Source organism: Excalfactoria chinensis, chromosome 19 (assembly GCF_039878825.1).
Source record: "Excalfactoria chinensis isolate bCotChi1 chromosome 19, bCotChi1.hap2, whole genome shotgun sequence".
Lineage (NCBI taxonomy): Eukaryota > Metazoa > Chordata > Aves > Galliformes > Phasianidae > Excalfactoria > Excalfactoria chinensis.
In genome coordinates this window covers 4,082,059-4,102,168 of record NC_092843.1, presented here as the reverse complement: position 1 = coordinate 4,102,168, position 20,110 = coordinate 4,082,059, and the positions used below count along the sequence as shown (strand labels likewise).

The 20,110-nt window shown below is 43.9% G+C and overlaps 1 protein-coding gene and 1 long non-coding RNA gene across 5 annotated transcripts; one reads left to right on the top strand and one right to left on the bottom strand.

The window, feature by feature from the left end:
* Positions 1-15: 15 nt before the first annotated feature.
* LOC140260979 (uncharacterized) lies at positions 16-2,810 on the top strand. Its single transcript, XR_011905639.1, has 3 exons — positions 16-130; positions 670-1,544; positions 2,676-2,810. It is a non-coding gene; the product is annotated as an uncharacterized lncRNA (long non-coding RNA).
* CRK (CRK proto-oncogene, adaptor protein) lies at positions 2,105-19,062 on the bottom strand. Of its 4 annotated transcripts, none has more exons than XM_072353883.1 (3): positions 17,439-19,062; positions 10,824-11,189; positions 2,105-5,517 (listed from the first exon to the last, which is right to left on the bottom strand). In XM_072353883.1, the coding sequence occupies exons 1-3, from the start codon at positions 17,869-17,871 to the stop codon at positions 5,510-5,512; spliced, it is 807 nt and encodes a 268-aa protein (XP_072209984.1). In that variant the 5' UTR covers positions 17,872-19,062; the 3' UTR covers positions 2,105-5,509. The 4 variants fall into 4 exon arrangements, with proteins under 4 accessions (XP_072209984.1, XP_072209982.1, XP_072209985.1 ...); XM_072353881.1 differs by having other exon boundaries at positions 2,111-5,517; positions 10,654-11,189; positions 17,439-17,977; XM_072353884.1 differs by lacking the exon at positions 17,439-19,062 and adding an exon at positions 17,067-17,424 and having other exon boundaries at positions 2,115-5,517.
* Positions 19,063-20,110: the final 1,048 nt, after the last annotated feature.

Genomic DNA, 20,110 nt, shown 5'->3' with positions numbered 1-20,110 from the left:
CTCCTTAGCAACGGGCGGGAGGCGGCCGGGCCGGGGTTGGCGGTGCGGCCATTTGCTCTTGACCGGCGGCCGTGGATCAGCAGCCGAGAGGGGCGCCGCCGCCGCCGCGCTGTGGAGGCGAAGGGCCGCGGTGCGGAGCCGCTGGGGGTTGGGGTTGGGGTTGGGGTTGGGGGTGCTGGCAGGGAGCCTTGTTCGCGTGTGAAGGAGCCGGGAGCCGCACGGCCGGGTGAGGGTGGGGGTGGGGGTGGGGGGCGGATCGGAGAGGCCGGCTTTTCCTTCAGTCTGGCTGCGTCTTTCTCCCTTCCTCTCAGCTATGGTGCATTCAAACTACCGCGGCCTTTCCCTGCGCTTTCGTACAAAGCGCTGGATGCGTTCCGGGTGTAAGAATTGCCTTTAGAAAGGCGGGCTGTGTGACTGGGGCTCCGCGGGGCTGCGATCACTGACAGCGCTGAGGGGCTGGAACTGGAACGTGAGCGGAATGTGGCATGAATTCCTCACAGCCGGCCCGAAATCCATGGAGCAGGCATTGAAATGATTGCGATAACAGCCCCGTTTCCCAAATCAAAGCAAAACAAGAGTGATTCTGCTCGGCTGAGATAAACGTGAGGTTTGCTCGGGGTGGGTATGAGCTCGTATCCACTATGAACAGGCTCGTATCTCTTTTTCCAGTGTCTCCTTGGATGGATGGGCTGAAGGCTCTCGGCCTTCCTGAGGTGTGAAAGCCCACAAAGGCCTTTGCAGCTTCAGATACCAGCAGACAGAGCAGTCCCCGGCACCTCTTGGACAGTGCTGAGTATCCATTTGCTGTTTTATGTTGTGCCTGCTGATCAAAGGCACAGTTTTAACCATCGGTTTATTGTCTCCTGGTTCATTTCATTGCATTATTTCAAGTTAACGAAGACTTCAGGTTGTGTAAAACTGACAATTGTATGGCTTGCTTGTGGATATACCTAAAATATTACAATGATTTTTATAGCATTTTAGACGCCATACAGGAAATCACAAAGATATTGACGTGTCTGGACTGAGGTGAAAATTAGGTATCAGGTCCAGGAAAAAAAGAACAAACACCAAAACTATTTCCAACCTGAAGGAAATATGATCAGAAAATGTGGATTTGGTTGAAATTGGGGATCATGACAGACCTTTGCCTCTGAATTGTCCTTAAGGACATAGTGCAATTACCAAGGATACGGGCAGGCATCCAGAAAATCCCAGTGGTTTACAGTGTATTTGTGTAACATTGTACAACTTAAAATCACCTCTGCCCTTCATAAATCTTAACTAAAAAAGCCTATTTTCTCAGCAGCTAAGACTTAGTTTTGTGTGGGACCGTACACGATCAATTAGACTTGCCTCAATGTAGGGACTTGATCCTCAATTTCCTGATGCAATCCTTGCCTTGTCCTTTGCACCCACAACATTTACACAAATTGATTGGACTGCTACTGCAACAGAATGTCACCACTGCAAGGAGGAGCAAGAGAACTCTGCTTAAAGCCTGCATGACACAGCCACAGAGATTTGCAAATACCAATACTGAGGTAGGTGAGCAAGGAGTAAAGCTGAGGGCAGTGCTTCTGCCTGTGGAAATGTACTATACGAGGCTGATGTGCTTATTGTGTGGACAGGAAAATTGGCATCTCAGTATAGTTAAGTGCAAAGTCCCACTCGAGGACTCCACTAGACAGTACTGATGAGGAAAGTTATGTGTAGTAACCTGCCAACTGAATACCAATTAACTGAGTGCTTTAATTGTAATGTGGTGAAAGAAAACAAATGCCATTGTTGAACTTAGCAGCAAGAAAGGATTACTGACATCAAGACTCCTCCCTGCCTACTCCCAGAACCAACATACAGTGTAGTAAAGTGTTTTAATTGGGAGTATAAAATATGGCCTATTCTATGCAGCGAGGGCCTTGTGAGCTAAAGAGCACCCCCAGAAGGCCAAATAGTTCTCCCTCTCCCCCTGGACTTAGGGAACTCAGATAGTTACAGCCATTCACCTTGCTTGAAAAGGGCTGTTTTCTGGTTGATAACTTCTTTTAGTCATCTTGTCTTCTTTCTGCAGGTGTTGGGTTTAATTGTTTTAACATAAACGCGCTCAGTTAAAAAATGGGACTTAACAGCACTTCTGTTTCTATAGTCTTAAACACAAGTATTACAATGACAGCCGATTGAGAATGACACCAAGCCAAAGTTTTGGCTATACTTTTATTTACTTCACATACTATGAACATATACATTACATGCTACAAAAAAAAAAAAAAATAATTAAAAAAAAAAAAGACTTTTAACTGTCAAGAAAGTGGATAGTGTTATAATACAATGGCACATGTTCATATTCTTCTTCAAACTGGTTTGGTTAGAATCCTTCCCCAAAACCATTAACAAAACTGAAGTGTTTTATTCTTAAGATGATTAGAAATATTTGCATTATTAACAAATACAATTCAAACAAGATTAACAAGATTTAACCAGGTCAAATATTAGTAAAAAGGCTGGGGTTTACCAAAATGAAATCTATATTAAAAAAACACAGCAGCCAGTTGTACTTTTAGTGTGATATAATGTGTAAATGCACCAGAAGAACACAGTGTAACTGAGCATCCTGCTTTCAAGGTGTATTTCCAGAAATGATTATTCTAGTTCTAACACCTGCCTATGCACAACAGAGCAAAACCACAGTCAGAGACAAAAGATTGTGACCAACGTTCTTCGCAATGATTCTTTGCACGCATTGGGAAGAAGGGAGGGAACAAACAGAAGAGGATAAACAAAGGCCACAGAGGGTTTAATCTACATGATCATAGCTCGGTAAGTTGAAATGTCTATTTTGCACAAATGCAAACATTAATTTCTATCACCTACGGGAAAAAAAAACACGCATTTCACCTTAGAACCGAATAGTAGAAAACAGCTGCATGGATGTATTGGTTGACTAAGAAAAACTGCTTGACAAGAACTTAGGATTCTACTGCAACAGCAGCTATTAAGACTCCTCTGGTTCCATTTTTTGCTCTTTCAAAGCGTACAAATATTTGCAATTTATACAGTCTTCACAAAAACACATCTACAAACTTTGCAGGGTATCTGCTAGTTAACAACTCCATTGATGTCTTTCGTATCAAAAAGGAGAGGTTTGCATCATAAAATTCAGGAAGGAAAAAGGTTATTTTGCTACCTTAAAATACCTGCTGGTTGGAAAGGGATAAACGTATGGGCTTTAATTAATTGCAACTGGAAAAAGAAACGCTTCGGAACAAACTGTGTCACTCTAAGCACAGTTTGTTGTGCCACTTCTCTAAAACCTGAAGTCTTAGCGTATATGGGCAACTGATCAGCTCAGTGTTAAGCCTGCATTAGAATGTAGTTAGTGAAAAATCAGTGGCAACGAACAGTAAAGACCAGAGGAAAAATACAGCTTAGCCTTAAATAGACCAATTTGTTCCTGACCCTTGAGTTAGGCTCTGAACTTCTCTCCTCAATGGAGGCTGAATACAGAGCTAGAAGCGATCTCACCATCAGAGCAGGGGATCACCCTGACCAGAAGCACCATCCAAGCTAGAATAGCACTGCAATTCGTTCCTTACTGTTACTCTGTCACTGTTATAACAACAGTCATTTTGCTAATAATCTTTAGTACTGCTTAAGGGATCGGTAACAGAAAAATACAATTAATGTACATTGGCATTAGTTTACAGAATGATCGGGTGCCCGTTACCTGAAAATCAGACTTGCTAATGAATTAGTTCTGAAGGAAAGCAACTAGTACTTAAATATAACAAATATTAACGTTTCCAGCATGTTAACACAGTTCTGAGGTAAAGTGTTACCAGTATTCTGTCTGCTGGGTCGGTGCCTTGCAGCAATGGCATTTGCAGTGGGAAAACTGGCCCTGGCAGCATTTACAGCCAATGAGACGTTCTAGTCTCACATGGTTTGTATCAACCATCTTCAGTTTGATACTACTTAGAAACAGCTGTTCTGCGTGGGTTATAACTTAGTCAAAGTTACAGAATTGGTTTGCTTGGTCACTAGAGTGCTGTATTTGGAAAACAATCCAGGGTACAGACAAGGGTTCTTTACTTCAGTGTTTAATTGCAGTTTACAAAACTTACTGGATCCATTCTGATTTATGTTAGAGAAAACCAGATAATCAGAAGAACAGGTTTAGAAAATAACGAACAAAACCAACAAGCAGTGCATGATACCAACTATCCAATGCACTGATCTGCACTGTGAGCTCTGAAGCCATAGTGACTCTATTCCACCTTTTGAAAATCAATCCAGAAGCACACAAGTATTTTCCATTAGTTTATTAAAAATAAAATCCTTGTGAATTCACTATCAAATATTTTACAGATGAGAATTAAGCCAGAGGATTCCCAAGAGTGATTTCAAACTAGAACTCGTATTTGCTTTGTCAGTTCACCACTTTTGACAGTGATTTGTACTGTAATGCACACGGGTACTGAACAAACCTAGACAAATTAAACTGGCCCTATGGAATTTATCCTTTCTGAAAGCAGTGTCAATGTTTTAGTACATTTAGTGACTCAAACACTGCTTTTAAGCTACGCCTTAAAGTGCTACGCATTTATTTTTCAGCACTTGTATGGATGTTCACACTTCAATAAGCCTTTCCATTTGTGGGGAAAGAATTACTGGCGTGTTAATAGAAATTTTATATTAAAATTAGCTGCTACGTCTGAAGCATCAACAGTACTGAATAAATCAATCTAGTGTCCACCAACGTCTAGAATTCTGAGGTTGATTTGTTCTGTCATTTACCATGAAAATGGTACTTATTTATAATCATAGGGCTGTCTGCAGCCCTGTACTGTGCACAGTTAACTCACGGTGCAAAGTACTACACAGCCCTTCTAGGACAGAGAATTCAGGATGGAAAAAATGGAGAAAGCTCCAGGATAAATCTGTGGGGGGGAAAAAAAACAACCCAAACAAACTGTCTATACATTGAATTGTCTAAGGTTCATTGCCTGAGGAAGAAGCAACATAAACAAAAGGACTGGAGAGAGCTGTAAATGCTGTCCTAGCATCTCCGTTACCGCTCTCTCCAGCTGATGCTCCTGACAAGGTCCAGTCTGCTGTGCACATGGACATAAGCAGGCATTACAACCTATAATCATGTACTAGTTCTGCCACTTGACACACAACTTATCTACTGTCGTACCCTGAATTACGTGACCCTTGATTAAGGAATGGTGGTGTTCAGTCCCAGGGGTTTGCAGGTTATCAGAATGCTTTTACAAGCAATACCGCTCTCAGCTTCTGTCAGAACATAGTCTTGATGGCATCTGCAATAAAAACAAGTTGAGATTGTTCCCATCTGCAAGCACAACTGTTGAGCCACACTCAGCTGAAGTCCTCATCGGGATTCTGTTGATCCAGCAGGCGGACATGTGTGAATGGAAAGTGACCACGTTTGCCATTACATTCTCCTTCCCACTGACCACTCATGTTAATCTTTGTGACCTTCACCAGCTCACCGACCTGCAGGGGAAGGAATAAGGAGTTAGAATTCACACACACGCACAGGATGAGCTGCTGCTCGTCCCCCTTGGTGTCCTATCACCCCAGTGTACCACAGATACTTGTATAAAAGCAGTTTCAGCCTTAACTCATTTTGTTGCACCGGCCTACCACCTCACCAAGAACATATAGAAAGAAACCAGCTAGGCTGGGTGAGAACTACCTTCTGGTCTGCAATCCAAGACCAAACCTTCAGAGCACATCTGAGCCCTGACATCAATAACTGGGTGTGACTGAACTGCTGGAGGTTTGTGCTCTGCTGTACTGCATCAACAGCCCCGGGAGGGAATGCAGGAGGATGAAGGAAACACTCATCTGCAAACCAAATGGCTCCTTAATGCTGAAATTCCTTTAAGCGCTCTCTGGGTAGTACTGAAGGAGTTTGGGATAACTGGGGGCTGTATTGATATAGAGCCACAGATTATAAAGCACTAGGAGAATGTTTGGGGAAGTACCACCTTAACTTTGCTCTGCTCTAAGCACCCACAGCTGGCCATTACCACACAGGAAAGGCCAGATGATCTCTCAGTCTTTCATCTATGGATTTCTCAGATAAATTCCATGGGTACAGTGAAGACAATTGATGCCCTCCTATTACACCCAAAACGTCTGACTAGAGAAATAATAGTTACCGTGGACTAACAAAACAACATGCTGCGTTTAAAACCATCCAGTTCTATACAGTGTATTAAATAAAAGCACAGTAATGCATCTCATCTTCTAATTTCCAGCATAATACATAACCAGTTTAATCTAAACGAACTGCCTCCCTTTGACAAGGGCAAAAAGCTGCAGGTATTTTCCCAAGGCTGACAGTTATGCAGTTCCAAGCAGGGCCACAAGTCTAGGTCTGATCAGTCCCCAACTCCTCTGCATCTTAAACGACACATTAATTAGCACTTGTACAATAATTGACCAACTCAGTGAAAGATATCTGTGACATCGAAAAGCTGCCTACCCATTTCTACCCCTCTGTATAAAGTTTTATCAGTAATCTTCTTTATGAGGAACACAACAGTCTTCAGAATTCTTTCTGTGCCACAGACAGAAAAGGCTTTGGAGACAGATATGTTCTATTTTCTTTCACTAATGCTGTAAATAAACTCTCAAGGCACAGCTGCAGTGTTTTACTGCATTTAACCCAGAAATTCACTGACTATGCAGTTATGTACACGCTCAGCTCTGTACCCAATTCATCCAAAGCAGAATCTCATTATTCTCACCTCCCAGGCAATGAATGAAGAATCAGGAAAGCAATTTCAGATGCCAGTAGTCTCCGTTCACTGTACAAGCTCTAATCCCTTGCAATCTCTTGCCAAAGCAGCTTTTAACAGTGCATACATTTAAAACACTGCATGAACATTTAATTAAGCTTTCCGTAACTCTGATGATTACTTATCTGGTAATGAGAGGCACACTGGGGACTCTTGCTGCAGCTTTGTTTTCTTTCCTTTTGTAGTAATTAGCATAGACATTTTCATCAGCTATATTTTGAAGAAAATCCTCTTATGTATTTGCTAGAGGCAAAGAGGAAGCTTTCCTTGACTTCTGTATGCTGGCTTCAGCTCTTTAGGAATTTAATCAGTATCATTTTGCTACTGCTAATAATCATTGGGGTGCCGTACCAGTAAAAGTACTCTGTTAACCAAAACAACAGAAAGCTACAATTTAACAGGGATAAGATTAAATGTGACTATAGTAGAAGCAAAAAAAATGTCTTCCCTAATGATATTTACTACAAGAACACTATCCCAGATACTCTGAACTACTTCACATCTGGATACTACATTCTCCTATGTTCTGTGGACCACAGACCAAGGCACATCCTACCTATAGGTCCACATCCAATGCAACTTACCCATCAGAACCTATGAAACGGGATGCAATATGCCCACCGTGCTTAGCAGAACTGTATGAAAACTTAAGTGGTAAGGCATGGGCAATTCTGCCTCCACTGAGTTACAAAAATGAAGAGAGAAACTTTTAGCAAAGCTCCCCATTATTACAATTGCTGGAACTTCCACATTTTTACACCATCAGAGGACGTTCCCTTTGAATTCTGCTCACTCTGACTAATGCTGTACTCCCTCTATGGCACATTATCCCACCAAGCCCAGAACCCCAAGGAAATTGCTGTACTCTGCCAGGCCAAACTTGGAACAGCTCTCTTAGGAATTTTCAAAGTGAAATACACTCCACGTGCTGCTTCAAAGCACAGAATGAAGCTTCATGTAAAGACGTTTTTATTCCAAGTGCTCCTCTTTTGAAAGGTGAAGGTGGTAGATCCTGTGCTGTTACCAAGGGGAGGAGAAACAAACTGAGACGGAAGGATCTCAGAGTCATTAACTACACATATTTTCCCTTCTTTTAACTAAAATACAACAACTTCTTGAAGAGGTCTAGTTACAAGCAAACTAAGTGTGATCTTGGACTAAAACCTTCCTCCATAACAGCCTTTCTTAGAACACAATTTGCAGTGATCCTCCTCTAAGCTCTTCAAACCCGTGTTAGTTTTAACCTAACAGCACAGATAGGTCTGTTTGTAGTCTGGGTCACAAAACTGTTTGATGTTAACAATTTTATTTGCTTAGGGCAAACACTGGGATCAAACCCCACCTACAAATATCACCCCATTTAAGACAGAGTTTTCATTTGGAGGAAACAAATTTAGATTTATAGTTAAGAGGTTTGGGCAAAAATGGACTGAAAAGATTTATGTAATGCTTTCTAGTAAGCCACTGAAGAAAGAGATCTCTGAATAAATGAAGAAGAAACACCATGAAGTGAAAGGGAACGTTAAAGACAGAAAAAAAGACAACAAGAAACAGTACTTGGAGAGACAGGATGAAGAAAAACTGGGAAAGGTGAAGAGCACAGCGCTGCTTTTTCCTGTACATTGAAAGCGGTTCAATAACACTGTGATTTGAGACAAGAAAGGGTGCAAGGAAGCACAATTAGAAGCAGGGATAAATGCTTCAAGTCTTAAAAGTGAGTTTTTCCAGTATTAAATACAGAATAAAGAACTACTGCTGTCAATGCATTGATTCAGCATATAGCTGTAGCACGATGGGTGCACATCATCCTCACTGAGAGGTCCAACCTGGAACCAGCAAGCATCGCAGTGAGATGATATGGCCCATGAAGACCACTGCCCTAACAGACAGCCAGAGGTGCTATGAATCTTATTTCTACCCTCACAGATGGGCAGAGCTTGTGGACTTCTCCATTCCAGCCCCCCTGCACACTTCTGCTATGCAGCACATTAGCATGAGAAGACCACAGCAGTGGAAGGTGGTTCAGAACAAAGAGACGTGCTCCACAAAACACCTTCCAAAAGCACAAGGTACTTGACAGAACATGAGTTTGAGTGAAGAGGATATGAAAACCAGCCACAGCACTCACAAGCTGTTAGCCAGCAGGTAAGAAATTCTGCTTTCACTCAGATTTGCTCACAACAGCCCAGATTACCTGTATTTTCCCCATCCTCACCATTTTATTTTGCTTTCTGCTACCAAACTAGAATTTAAGCAGTGTGGTGGGGTTCTGCATTAAATGACATGAAACAAATTTAAGCTTTAAGGAACACTGGCAGCACATTGGGTTTAGTTAAAGCTTAAAATCAAAATCCAGAAAGAAAACAAAAAGATTTTGATACAATATGCTGCAGCAATCTAGAATGCCTCAAAGAAAATCTAATTGGAACACTCCATGACACAGAAATACCTTGAAGCTCCAGGAGGTGCGTTGGTAAAGGTTGTGAGAAAGAGAGGAGAGGAAACACATTTCAGGTATTATAGAAATTGGAAGGTTAAAATCTTTGTATTATTTCCCCAGAATTTGTTGAGTTGGCATGAACTTCCATATACATGCTTTGCAACCCTGAAATCTCCTTTCTGCATCCTGGCTCTCAATCCAGAAGTACAACAAAACTTACAATAACTCTGAATATATTTCCACTGCTTCCCTAGGCAGATTTTAATGTACAGTGGGGAAAAAATGCCAGCTCTCCCAGGTCGTACATCAATTACCAGATCCGTACAATGTGCTGCACTTGCCAATTGTGTACTGAAGATGTGCACATCAGATTGCTACACTGCTGGAGTATTCAAGTGCATTTTATGCCACACAAAATTAAACAGATTATTAAGAGTGCAGAGATGTTCTGACTCAGCACAGAAACTGTTTTTTTCCCCCCCATGTACTTAAAATGTCATATAAACAGGAAGTCAATTAGGTATCAGGAAATTCCAGAGCATTTAACTCAAAGAAAGCCTAGATTAAAGGATACCATTTACATATCATCCTAAGGCAAAGGTCTGCCACTTAGAATACCTTGGCCTCGATTACCTCAAATGTAACTTGGGGGATAACTATTTGATGCGAAGAGATTGAGCACCATTCTCCTTTTTAAGGGGGAAAAAGATATCAAAAAGAGCACGGACAAATATTTGATCATATCAAGAAGTGAATCAACCTCAGGGAAACTTGTTGGCTTTATTATAAATAATACTCCATCAGTCACTACTTCTCCTCCCTAATGAGTTGTAATATATGTTCATGATTCACAGTCTAAAAAAGTAAAGCAATCTGCTTGAGGTCAAGACATTAAAATAAACCCCTACGCGGGATCATTATTATCTCGGTGTGAGTAATTTCAAAGTGACTATCAGTGCTTTTAAAAGGCTGACAGGATGACAGAACAACTCAGCACACCTTTAAAGGCTGGGGTGGAGGCACACAACATTGAACACAGGTTCAGACACACAACATTATGAGCCGCACCCACTCCCTCCCCCTAAAATAATGACTTCAGAAGTGAAACGTGGATGGGGAAACACTTATGTTAGTGATGTTTCACAAGAGACGCAACAGTGGATCAGTAACCTAAGCATGCTTATAGTCAAGCTAGTCTATAAGTGACTTTAGTCACTTATTTATAGGAAAAAATAAAGCTTTATCAGTAACTTATCAACCATGATGCAAAACCAGCTTTACAGTGCTTTTTTTTCCCTTTCTTATTCCTACAAAATTATAATGTGATGGAAAGGGAAATCCCTTGAACAGATCTCTTCTTTCTAAGTTTTGCCCATTATGTACCTCCAAAGCCAAGGCTGTCTTGTCGTAGGCATTAGGGACTCGCTTCTGGATAACCCGGGCATAAATAGGGCCATTCTGAAGGTTAGGGAGCGGAGTGTTGATGCTGGGCTGGGCATAGGGCCCTGGCTCCGGCCCACCCAGTGGTTGTGGGTGGGAACTATCCTGGTTACCTCCAGTCAGAGTAGATACTGAAGCAGAGGAAGGTCTACACTTCTCGACGTAAGGAACAGGTATCATTCCCCTCTTTCCTTCGCTGTCTTCTGCATTCCACCATTGCTCTTCAGGTTTATCCCGGATTTTCAGTATGTCTCCTTTCTTAAATGGAAGATCTTCGTCATCATTTCCATTAAAGTCAAAGAGAGCACGCACATACTCAACTTCCTCCTGCCTGAGGATAACGCCACTATTCTGCCTGGATCGGGAAACTGGTTCTATCAAGGTTGTAGTGTCCAAATAGTGTATTTTGTAGAATTCCAGTAAAGATGGCAAAGAATCAAACTCCTGGTCACCTATTCGAAATCTGGTGGGATTCAACCCTGAAAGGAGAAAGCAAAACGTCAACAAAGAGTGAACAATGGTTACAACTGTAAATGAAACATCTGGGAAGACTAATACCTCTACGGACAGTCCTAATACCTCTACAGTCATCTGAAACTGATTTTGGTCAACACTCTTCCTATTCAGCTCTTCTAGGTATGTTTAATTTAAGGGAGCGTTATATTGTTAATGAGGATAGAAATTTAAAGATTGTGCTCATGACACCCAAGTAAGAAACTAATTGTTTGGTGCTGCCAAACTTCCGGAACGATGACAGAAATATCCAGAAATGTTATACAGACCTTCAGTACATCTGCACTTCTCAGAACCTATACGATTTTCACTGGACAATTCATTTCTTTCCCCCCCCCATTGAATACTCTGAATCTGGACAGCAAACAAAGTCCTGGTACAATTTCGAACAGCACAGACACTACAGAAAAACACTTAGCACAGCAATACAGTGGTATGTTCTCCTAACACGTAATGAACGTAATTCATTTAATCTCCATTCATATATTTTCTGTGCTATATTCATCAGATGGAGTCTAAGCTACAAATGCGGACCTCAAATACATTAAAATGCAGATGATGTTCATATTCAAGACATCAGGAGTACCAAATTGCAGATAATCCATTTCAGTTTTCAGTCTGTGAGCTGCAGGTTTTTTTTTCTTTTCCTTTTTATGCTCATCAAGCTCAGCTGGGGAAAAACATATGTATGATGTTCCATTTCCACCACGCACCATATACTGTGTAATCAGTTATGGGAAGAATCGTGGAAGGCTGGGGGAGGGCAGTGGAGAGGAAAAGATTTATGCTTTAATGAGTAACTCTTAGCAAGAAGGAGATGCTTACTTTGCAAGTCTGCTTCTCTGCAGGGAATATCTAAGAGTTCTGAGAATGAGCTCTCGAGTACAAAGCTAGCAGAATTTTTCAGGCTGTCGCTGATCCAAAACTCCCTTCAAAGTAGCACCGTCAGCACGACAAGCGAACATTACAAGAAGGTCTTTCAAGAGAGCAAAAAGGGCTTCTAATAGAGAAAGGGCAGATTCGGTAAGATCAACACAGAGAAACAGCCAATAAATAAGTTCTGAAGTCCTGAAGGAACAGAAACATCATTTGAGTTGGTTACAGAAAATTCAAAGCAGCAGGACTAAGGCATAGGAAAATGCACATTCAGATGCATCAAAAGGCTGAAGGACTTTCAAAAGAAATCAGCCCCACTGCAACGAGCCAAAAAAAGCAGCAGTCTCAAAAAACTCCCAAAGTAACCAAAAATCACACTGATAAGGAAACTAATGTAAATATCAGTGTGATGTGTGAACCTGGCACAGAAAGAGGAGTAAGACTCTAGAAATAACACACGACAGCCTAAAACAGCTGCCAAACGTACCTACATAAAGCTTAGTCTTGAGAAGAAAGTCCACTAAAGCCTTATGTGTGAGGAAGCAGGGACTGAGATCAGTGCACTGCAGCCTGGAAACGAGCCTTCCAAAATACATTTGGCATAACTGAAGAGAGAACTGCAGCCCCTTCAAATACGTTTTAAGATCAGAGTGATCAATGTGCTCCTTGAAGGGACAAAAAGGAGCGACACTATTTGCACAAAGGGAACACGCCCAAAATGCCACAGGCTGTTCTGATTCTTTTGTTTTAAAAGCAGAGGGCAGCTACAACCATTTGGGGTCTGGAAAGCAGGATCTTTGCAGCAAGAAATCCACAAGCTTCATTCAAACTGCTGAAGAACATAAAGGCAGCAACCTGGTCATGGCCTGGAAAACTTGAATGGGAAGATTCCTAAAAGCACCTTGACAAAACCAAAGAGTTGAAAGTCACAATTAGGAAAACACAAGTTGGAAATACAACCACACCTTACCAAGCAGGTGGTAATCTCTTCATCAGTTTAAGTCTTTGGTGTATATTCTCGTTCAACTACAAAGTTAACGAGCTGAGTGATGTCACTTACACAGCAAGGAAATAATTCCACACATTAGGAGATTCCAAGTCCTGCCATTCCCTGCTACAATGAAACTCATAGATTAACAGATTTCAGGCTTGAAAGAATTCTTCAGCTTCTTGTTTGAATCGCAACACTTCTCATACCTGTAGGCCAGCAGAAAAACTAAGGCAAGATCTACCATAAGAAAGTCAGAGCAAAAGAGCTGTGTTTTTTTTTTCTTTGTCTGGAGAAGCAGAGCTGTTTTCTTTCACAACCCTGGAACACTTTTCTTGAAGGCACAAGTTCCAGCAGCATATGGTCTGCATCTTCCGAGGGCTCTCAGGAAAAGCAGAATGTGTGCAAAGGTAAGCCTGGCTCCTAAAGGAACTTTAGTCACTTCCTATTGAAGTCGGACAACTGAAGAAATCCTCTTCCCTTCTCCCCAGCTCTGCACAGCCAAAGGAAGGACAGCAGCTCAGCTCACACCGGCTGCAGGACTGCTCAGCTCTGTAAGACAGCTCCTTAGGATGAGAAAGGGAGAGCTGTGCATCATCTTCCTGCCTACTCCATCCGAGCTCCGTCTGTGCTGGGACTTACTGCAATTCCATCCACTTGGAAACAGCTAGTGAAACCTCTGCTCTCAGAGGGGTGATGAAGGGGTTAAAATCCAAAGTAGCCCATAATTAAACTAAGTGTAAAATTTGGACCCTGACTGATCTCTATGACACATCGACCTTCCTACGGAGGACTTTTACACTGGGTTGGCTTTGTGTCAGTGTGGAAAAGATCATTCACAGAGGTGTTAAATAAAACATCTAACATTCTTCTTGGGAGCGTGGGCAGGTGGCATAACCACAGAGCAGCTTTGCGCTTCATCAGACCCTCAAGGGTTTCACATTGCTCTCTTCACTCCCATCCTGTCCGTGCCACTAGGCAGTTTTCTCTTTATCCCTAAGCTTTGGTAAGCTTTCCTTTTTAGGGCATGGAAGACTTAACAGGAATATAGGTTTTCAATTTCATCTCTAGACACACCCCACAAGCCCCTACCCCCCATCTTCAAAAGCACATTTGGGGAAAGAAAGGCTGTTCTTGGTGTTCAGGGTGCTGAGACACCAGGCTCTCACTCTGAAGACAGCACAGCAACATATCACAGTCTTCCTCCTAGAGCAACTCTGCGACAGAAAACCTTCTGCCTGTTTCCCCCACCTTCATTCCGACACCTTCTTCTCCTTGTTCTTCAGTGCCCATCTGCTCACTACTGAGACAAGCACTCAGGAATGCTCTATAAAAACACGAGTCCAGGAAGTACAGCCTGAATCTTTCAAAAAATCACAATGGAGTGCAATAAGCACGTTTTTAAAGTGCATACTTACTGAAAACATCACCTTCACTCTGTCACACTTTTCTATGTCATAAAGAAAAGCGTTACGGCTTCTGGCCTTTCAATAAAAAACCACTTTAGATGTTTGAGGCATTTCGTTTGGGCATACACCAGACATGATGGCCCTACGCTTGTATGTCAGACTGAAAAGATGTGTTTAAATGATTCCTTCTGGATTGAAGTCAGGTTCCTACTGTCACCTGCACACAGCAGGGTACAAACAGTTACGAATCACATGTGCACTTCAATCACCTGAAGCCAATAATTCAACATGTGACTGGGCATATTTAGGCTTTCCAGTGAGTTGTGTGCATCTGCCAACCAATCAACTGCAATAAGTAGACCATATAGAAAACTAACATGGTAAAGTTGTTTTTTTCCAAATTAGCTATTTGTGAACATTTACCTCAATTCACTGCACTATACCTTCCCCATCCAAACCTGAAATCATCTTCAATCTTATAGCAATAATACCACGTCCCTTCACAGTATCACACAGTATCATAGTATTGTGCGAGTTGGAAGGGACCTTAGAGATCATTTCTCCCTACTGCTTTTTCCTGAAGGAAACTCTTAATTACTGGTTAAATGTAACTTACTACACACTGTCTTTCTTCCTTTAAGTTTGAGCGTGAAAAGAGCACAGCATCAGCATGACGTTCACTTAAACCCACTTGAATTTCAGCACAAAAATACCTTTGGTGCAAAAGCAAAGCAGCACCTATTCTAATAACATCAAGGTGGGATAAAAAGTGGACTTCCAAAAAGTAATAAAGCTTTTTAACATATATCTAACCTACAGCAGGAGCAGCCTACACAGTGACAATAGCAGCTGGTCTTCTAAAGCAGCTAAATGTTTCAAACAGGAGATAACCACATCAAGCATGTTTCATAGTCAGAGAGTGGCTTTGGTTGGAAGGACCCTTTAAGATCACCTATTTCCAAGGCCCTGCTGAGGGCTGACAACCATCCACAGGACCAGCCATGCCAGGACCCAGCCTGGCTGCCACAGTTATTCTGGGCAAGCTGTCATTTTTTAAGAAGAACACCAAAACATTTCAACGTTCCCAATGTAACCGAGTCCATAGAGCACCAGGACGCATTCACTGGGGTGATCTGACAGGAACATAAACTACACATTCAGTAACATGAAGAATACTGGTTCTTCACAGGCGAACCACTGCACAGAAAACGACTGCCTGGAAAGGAGGCAGGCACGCACACAGCAGTGCTTTTCACCTCCAGCATCTTTCAAACCCTATCAGGATGGATTCTGCTACAAATCACCCTGGAAGCTTATTCTGCTCTGTGTAACAGCCACACGTTTCACACATCAAGCCTCTAAGAACCTATGAAAATAAACCTTTGCCTTGATAAGACACGAAATGCTGAGGAACCGAATGCATCTTGTGGTAAACCACTTCACTGCCCGCTTCGCTTTCAGTTCAATGCAGCCACCTTTATCTCCTGCACTGCAGAGCTTTGTGTGACTGAAGCACACCTTACAGCAGCGGCAGATTCCTGTGATGAACCCAATGACTTCAGGCTTTCCCCAATTTGCCAATTCTAAGCGTTACCCCAATCAGGAGAGATCACTGCAAAATGCTGCAAACCCACCCACACCAACAGATTCCTTCTTTATCAACTACAGTCTGCACAGCCTGAAAAAAACCCTTTCTTTTTGTCTCTGTAGCAACCCATGTCCTAACTTCACTCCTCGTCAGGTTCATTAGATCTCCTATTACACAGCTTTATTATACAGCCTTCCAAACTTTGTAGTGGTTTCTCTGAGATGCCAGCAATTCGCCCACATCATTCTGTGAGCATTAACAGCCAGACAGGAGTGGCTCCACCGCCAACTTCAGCAACGTCCCCAACAGGGCTGCTGCTTAATTAAACCTTCCCATCACACATCTACAGATCAGACGTTGCTGAGGGCTCTTGGTCACTTCGCTACACTTGTGCATTCAGAATCATTGCTTTCTGCAACACAGTCTTCTCTACAAGGCAAAAGCAACTCTTCGAGGGTTAACTTAAGTACACTATTTTGGTATTGAAGGTTGATGAGGAATAACATCAAATCTCTCTTTACAACACGAGGTGCGTGTAGGAGGGGGAACCCTGAATTCCATACCTGATCTAAAGGAACAAACGCCTTTACGCTGCCGACCCAGCTCTCCGATTCATGCCTAAGTTTAGCCTCGCAATCTGTCCTCTTAACGCTAAACGATTCCAACCGAATTCAACCTTTTAAGTGACACTTCCACAGATCCATCTCCAGGCCGACACACCTCATCCACGAATCACCACTCACAGCTTTATGAAGAAAAACAAAAGGCACAAACTGTGACGGCTCCGGGCTGCACTCAATCCCAGCGCACGTTCAGCTGCGAGGCAGGTGCAGGCAAACGGCTGCAAGGCAGGACTGAACTCCTCTACAAAGAGCGACACGACTCGCAGACCCGCCCGTGAGCAGAGCGGAGCTGCAGGGAAGAGGCGCAGAGCGGGGCCCGCAGCGGCTGAGGGGCACCGCCAGCCCTGGGGGTCACTCACCCGGGGCCCCGGGGCCCTCGCCGCCGGCCCTTCGGCCTCCCGCCGGCCCCAGGCTGTTGACGATGTAGTGCGAGACGCGGGAGCTCTCCGACACCGAGAGTACGAAGTCTCCGGGGATGGTGGTCGAGTCGCGCACCAGGAAGGTCCCGTGGCGCTGCCCCTGCAGCAGCGACACCGCATCGGCCCGGCTCAGCCGCCCCCAGTACCAGCTCCCCCGGTCTTCGGAGTCGAACTGCCCGGCCATGGGGGCCGCCCCAGCCCGCAGGCCGCACTCGCTGCCCCCGCCCCGCGGGCCGCCGCCGCCCGCGGTGCCCCGCTCCGCGCCCAGCCCTACCACACCAAAATGGCGGCCCCTGCCCTGACCTCACCTACCGGAAGTGACCGCAAGCGGGAGACGCGGGGGATGCGTGACGTCATCTCTCCGCGCGGCCCTGGGGACGGTTGGCGCCCTGTGGGGGGGCCGCGCATGCGTTTTAAGGGGGCTTGCTGGCGCTGAGGGGAGCTGGGTGTGCGCTGCCCTCATGGCGCTTTCGCAGCGCTCTGGTAGCGGTGAGACCTGTTTGCGAGTGCTGAGGGGTCCCTCTGGGCACCCGAGAGTGGAGCTACCCCTTTCCAGGGCCGCTTTGTTCGTGCTTGAGTGCTTTGTCCGGGCCTGAGGTAGCCAGTTGCGGGCTGTGAGGGAGGCCAGGGTTTGTCTGTGCAGCTGGGCCGTGTCGTTAGGAGGCGAACGGAACCTCGAGTGACACGATTCCCAGCTCCTGAAGCTCGTGTGAAGCCAGGTTTGTCTGCATGCAGGCAGCGGCATGCTGAGGATTCAATTCATTGTCCTTTTTTGTTCTTCAGGGATAAGCTGCCACCTGCAGTTCGTGCCTTCCCAGCCAGCTGTATTTTCCTGCCTCACAGCTGTGCCGGCGCAGCCGTTTGCATGGAAAACCACTGGAAAACCCTTCCCAGTGAGATGTTGAGTGTTAAGTGTAGCCCTGCGGAAAAACAAGCTTGTTGTGACCCTGAGAAGATCACTGACCGCAGGGGCCTGCAGATAGAGAGTTGCTTAACTTCCACTTCTGCTGCAGGGGAATGTGCGTGTGGGTGTGTGCACCATTAAGAGTTATAAGGATGGAGAAACAGGTACCGATTTTAGATGATCTTCAAGTTCCAGAGTAACATCTCCAGAGTCTGGATAACAGCATAGAGAATTCCATTCCAGCTCTGCTCAATTCTGTAAGCTCCTTTTCCCCAAAGGAATGCGTATTTTCAACTGTGGCCTCCAAGTGGCAGCACTTGCATCAACATGGAGCACAGCTGTCCTTAACTGTGCAAGTGCCATCGTTCTGCCTGGCTGGCTCACAGCACCTTTGCTTTCTCGTGAGGCACAGTGAAGCCCTGTAACTGTCTCATGGAGGGGCTTTGGTATTGCAGCAGTTAACTAGTTTTGTGTGAACCTTTGCAGTATCCCAATGAAAAACATATTCTATTTTACAGGTGGGAGGCTGCAGTTTGCTAAATATATAAGCAAACACCAGGTGTTTGACTTATCTGATGGTCGAACAAATGAGCATCCTTCCTCCGCTGATCCTGTTCTCTCTCCAGATGGATTGTAGGTAGGAGCCAGTCATGATCTATTTGGAACCTAGAGTCCCGGTTTCCCTGGTGACGCATGGAGTTTGCAGGAGAGCTGCAGAAATAGCACACTTCTGTGCCCAGGTTTTTCATAGATTTGAAAAGCTGGAGATTCTTGTTGAGAGCCCCGTCTGCTAGGAGAGTTAAATCCCAGCAGCAGGAAAGTACAGCCATTCTGGGTAGTGCTTCACAGTCTTCAAATAAACAAGCCAGAAGTCTCTTGCAATGGTAGAAGTAATCATCTTTAGACTCCTGCCAGACCAAGAAAGAAAGAAGAAAAGCTGCCTTTTGACTGAGAGTTTGCTGGCTGATTGTTGTTCTTTTTCTCCTTCCCCTGTTCCTCCTTTTGTACCCCATCTTCCCTTGTTTACAGCTGAACATCAACAGGAGATGGAGGGTTTCAGCAGGTTTCTTTCACAACTGCTGGCAGTTGGGAATATTGCTGCAAGAGTTCCCTCTGGTGGTCACTAATGGGGAAATGAATAATACTTCCTCTGTAAGAAGCTTTTTTAATGCTGGAAAGATTTATTGTTCAGTCACTCTGTTTTTAGCAGCCTTTCTTTACTTCAGGCTTCTCTAGATAATGACTGGTAACCTTTACCAGATTCCTGTTTCCTCCCATAATTAACACTGCACTCCTCAGTAGTTTACTACCATTGATTCATCCTTTCTGCACCAAAGCTGCAATAAAGGTGGAGCTTTTCTGCTCCAACCTGCATTCCTTCGCTGACTTTTTACGGGCAGAGGATGCAGGTCCTGAGTGGTGAGTGGAAAAGAACAGAGCTCTTTGCTGGAGACTTAGAAGAATGAAATTAGATCAGCTTGTAATTGTGAAGAATTCACAGCTCATCACGAGAAGCTGGAAAGTATCGAGAGATTCTGCTCACCTACTCAGCAGTCAAAGCCCTGCAGACACTCAGGGCTGGTTTTCCTCCTCTGAGTTGATTGTTCCTACATCATATACAGATATAGGTCAATGCGTCCTACTTATAAGATGAAAACCAAAAGGAGAATAAGATGTATCCTTTATTTCCATTATAATACCATTTCTGTCACAGAAATCTTCCCTCTACTGATTACTTCAGAACCTGCTGCTCAGAGCAGGTGTTTCTGCCCTGTTCACTTCTCATATGTTCACATAATGCATACGTGGCCTCTGCCACAACCATTCACATCTGGCATGGAAATATCACCTGTGCTGATATCACCTGGCGGTTCCTGTCAGGTGTTGGCTGTGTGATGTCAGCACCAAAGATAGCTCTGGCACAATAACTGACATGAACTATTGTGTTAAAAGGCCTCAGTGCAGAGGCTGTTAATAAATAGACCTGGATTGGGTGATGAGTAGCAAGTAGAGCTTTTAGTCCCATTGGGTGATGGATGAGGGGAGGAGCCTTTATGTTGCCAGCTGCCGAATGTCTTTA